General features: G+C 36.3%; 1 protein-coding gene across 1 annotated transcript; it reads left to right on the plus strand.

Moving 5' to 3' along the window:
- Window positions 1-1432: 1432 nt before the first annotated feature.
- Window positions 1433-3060, plus strand: LOC148929988 (uncharacterized). The gene is made up of 2 exons (XM_089067833.1): window positions 1433-1656; window positions 2455-3060. Exons 1-2 carry the CDS (start codon window positions 1489-1491, stop codon window positions 2998-3000), a joined length of 714 nt encoding a protein of 237 aa, XP_088923959.1. The 5' UTR covers window positions 1433-1488; the 3' UTR covers window positions 3001-3060.
- Window positions 3061-4023: the final 963 nt, after the last annotated feature.

Below are 4023 nucleotides of genomic sequence, written 5' to 3' on the forward strand. Positions count from 1 at the left end.
GAGATTTGTTTAATTTATTTACACGTTGATACTTTTAATTTTTGTTAGTATTTATTATAGATAAGTTCATATATGAGAGATGTCAAGATCATAGTGGCTTGGTGATATAGTATCTGATAAATTTAGCTAAATGTATGCGTAGATATATCATTAAATAAAGTGTAATGAGATGGAGACGTGAAGCAAGTGAAACTGGGATATGATTATGATGCTCGTATCCATCTTTGTTTTTTACACAAAAAGATGGAGTATAAAAATTGGATGATTTGAGAATTTATTCATATTTATGTTCTTGGAACATACTAATTCTAGAATCAGAACAACTGACAATTTATATTCTTTCATGATTTCGTCTCAACTGCAGCATCGAATTTTCATCATAAATTTATTTTTTACTATTTTCGTAAATTTGTTATAAATTTATGTGATAAAATTGTAATTTACCATATATTCATATAACAATTTGATTTAAGATTGTAAAGTAACCATCATTGCAATCTAACAATAAATGTATAAATTATCAGTAGAATTTAATTTCCCTTGTTTCTTTTTATTACTCCCTCCGTCCCCGATTAAGAGTCACACTTTGATCGGACACGAGTTTTAAGAAATATAAAGAAAATTTGGTTAAAAAAGTTAGTGGAATGTGGGACCCACTTTTTAATATTGGTTTTATAATAAAATGTGAGTGAAGTGAGTTAGTGGAATGTGGGACCTACTTACCATTTATGGTAAAAATGAAGTGTGACTCTTAATTAGGGACGGACCGAAATGGAAAAGTGTGACTTTTAATCGGGGACGGAGGGAGTATTTTCGTAAATTTACAAAAAAAAAATATTATTGTAATATAGTACTCCGTGTATTGTAAATTGCCATATATGTATATGAAAATTAATTTAAGCTTGTAAAGTAGATCATTGCAATATAACCATAACTGCAAAAAAATAGTATCATAAATAGTATCAGTTGAATTTAATTTAAATGGACATCATATATATGTAATTATATACTGATAATGCTCTAAATATTTCCCTCTCATTATTCATCTCTAGCAACTCCTATTGCTTATGGGTACGATCGACGATACCGAAAATACTTCATATCAGAATAATAATTTGGCCTTCCAATATGAAAATCTTGGCTTCGCCGTAATGTATGTATATGTGTAAAGGTAGAAGAAAAAGACAAGAAAATTATAACAGAATTCCCACATGATTTAGACCCCTGTTTCTAGTTTATTCACAAAGTGGAGTACTTCCTTTTTTTAGTGCTTCACCTCAATATTTTCGGATTCTGCATTACATTCAGTCCAAGTTCATTTCACTCCACATTCCTATATACTGTATATAATACTAATGTAAATTAGTAGTACTATATTTTATTTATATAGAAACCCAGACTCTATATATATCATGCCTCATATATCCCCCACCACCTCCAGTGAGAGCAAGCAATATAAAAGCGTGACACACACAAAAATAAAAGAAAATGGAATGGAACAAAAGCTATCTGGATGCGATACTGGTGCCATTGGGGTTTATGATATGCATGGGATATCATCTGTGGCTTTGGCATAAGGTCCGAGCCCAACCGTTTTCTACCCTCTTCGGCACCAATGCTCGTGCCCGCAAATTATGGGTCGCCGCCATCATGAAGGTACCCAGCTGTTTCCTATTTTCAAAAATGTATTTGGAAAATGTGATATTCTACAAATATTTACTCAAATCGGTTTCAGCATAAAGTGTTTTTTGGCTTTAAATCTCAACAGTTTCATCGTTTTTTTCACAACTTTAGTTATTTTTCGTCATCCCACTTTATAATGTTGCTGGCGTGCAAGTTTCGTGGTGTGAAATTCAATTTCTGGTAATTTTTGGTATATATAATTTCAACGAAACTAGGGTACTGTTTTAGTACAGTTGTAATTTTACTTGCTAAGTAAATACACGGGACAAACTCTAGTGCGTCGTGTGTGTATAGCCACGATTTCTCTTCTCCAACAGAATCTTAATTATAAACCCTAATTAGATTCATAAATTCTCATTAACAATAACTGTAAGATTAAATCATATTAAAATTAATTAACTGAAACGGGATACAAATGACATTATAGTTAGTTAGGTACAAGATCCCAAGTGTAGTTCGTTAATTAGCCAAAAATAATGAGCTCACAATTTCGACGAATAAATTTAGAGATCTAACAATGACATGACATCCCACCTTTTTGGCGTCTCAATAATATTAATTTGAACTTTTTCTTAAGATTCACAATATCCAACATTGGAAGTTTGCTATCATTTCTAAAAAAATCAAAATTTAAATGGTTTACACTATATATGGAGTACTCTTTTTTCATTTTAGGCTTAAAAGCAAAAAACAACAACATATTTTAGTTTTTAATACTACTACTATTTACATAAAACTTTTTTCTTCATTTAACTCGTTAAACATGTGCAGGACAACGACAAGAAGAACATCCTAGCCGTCCAAACACTGCGGAACACGATCATGGGATCAACGCTGATGGCGACGACGTCGATCCTGATGTGCTCGGGGCTGGCAGCGGTGATCAGCAGCACGTACAGCATCAAGAAGCCTTTGAACGACAACGTTTACGGCGCCCACGGGGAGTTCATGGTGGCGCTCAAGTACGTGTCGCTCCTCCTCATCTTCCTCTTCTCCTTCATCTGCCACTCCCTCTCCATCGTCTTCGTCAACGAAGTCAATTTCCTCATCAACTGCCCCGCTGACGAAGACGACACCGGCATCATCAACCCGGCCTACATGGCCGAGCTGCTCGAGAGAGGGTTTGGGCTCAACACCTTCGGGAACCGCCTCTTCTACCATGCGCTGCCGTTGATTCTGTGGATCTTTGGGCCCGTGCTCGTGTTTCTCTGCTACGTTACCATGGTGCTGCTGCTGTATAATCTCGATTTCGTGCTCACGCCGCCGGAGAAGGGGAAGAGTGGTGGTGGTGGTGGTGATGAGATTCATTCTGCGTGATTAATTGTGTTGGATTAATTGATTGATTGTTTAATCAAGTGGTTTAATTTCTTATGTTAATGCTTCACTTAGTAAAGTATAGAACAAAAATAATTAAAAAATTGTGCGTATAAGCATTAGTATTTTCCTATAAATTACTATTAAATTTGACAAAAATAAAAAACTCGAAATGTGCATATGTGCGTTTTTCAAATTTGACAAAAATAACTAGATATATACATGTGCAAGGTCCGCATATGAAATAACACCCATAATTTCAAATCGTTCTTTAAAGTTAATATCAACGGTAGAGTGTAATTCATTATTTGTATACGTGGATGTGCATCAATAATGTACCTGCCCACATAGAACGAGTGATTAGTGCCAACGATGCCAAGATCTACATATGCCAAGATCTACATACTTCCCATTGACCTCATTGTACGCTACGAGGGCCATGAACCTCGTGGTAAGAAAAATGTCAGTTTTATTTAGCGCCAAAAATCCTCTTGATCCCACCATCGAGACTAATCGTATAGTTCTTACTCCATAACCCCACCTCGCTATACACCCTCATCTCCCTAATGGAGCAACGCGGGTCCCACACCCGCTCATCGTACTCAACGACAACGAGGTACCATCCCACCAAGATCAACGACTCCAAGATTGAGTGGAAGCTCATTCTCAAGAGCCTCCGGAAGCGGCATTTCGTCGAACACCTCTCGGCTAACATCGAATAACATGATCACATTTTCACGTCTATTGTTTTTCCCTAGAATCTTGTATAAGCAACCTAGTGCACATTGCCGTGGATTTAGACCCTAAGACCAAAAATACTCCAAAACACAATTGTGGGGGATTTCACCTTTCAACTGGGTGCCAGCTCCCCACCGTTTAAAGCATAAACATCAACTCGTGGCGGCAAAAGATACTCATTGTCGCCATAAAGATAGGAGATTCTCACAACCTTGTAATCGCTTCTGCTTGCATCCGAAGTTGAGAACAACCATATACATATATGCTTGGATCCTCATCGATGGATGC

The sequence above is a fragment of the Salvia hispanica genome, chromosome 3 (genome assembly GCF_029641045.1).
Source record: "Salvia hispanica isolate PSC_SH4W2 chromosome 3, Shi_PSC_v1, whole genome shotgun sequence".
Classification (NCBI taxonomy): Eukaryota; Viridiplantae; Streptophyta; class Magnoliopsida; order Lamiales; family Lamiaceae; genus Salvia; species Salvia hispanica.

Coding starts and splice junctions, on each gene's coding strand:
- LOC148929988 (XM_089067833.1), top strand. CDS start 1,489: ATGGAATGGAACAAAAGCTATCTGGATGCGATACTGGTGCCATTGGGG. Junction 1,657..2,454: donor GGGTCGCCGCCATCATGAAG/GTACCCAGCTGT, acceptor AAACATGTGCAG/GACAACGACAAGAAGAACAT.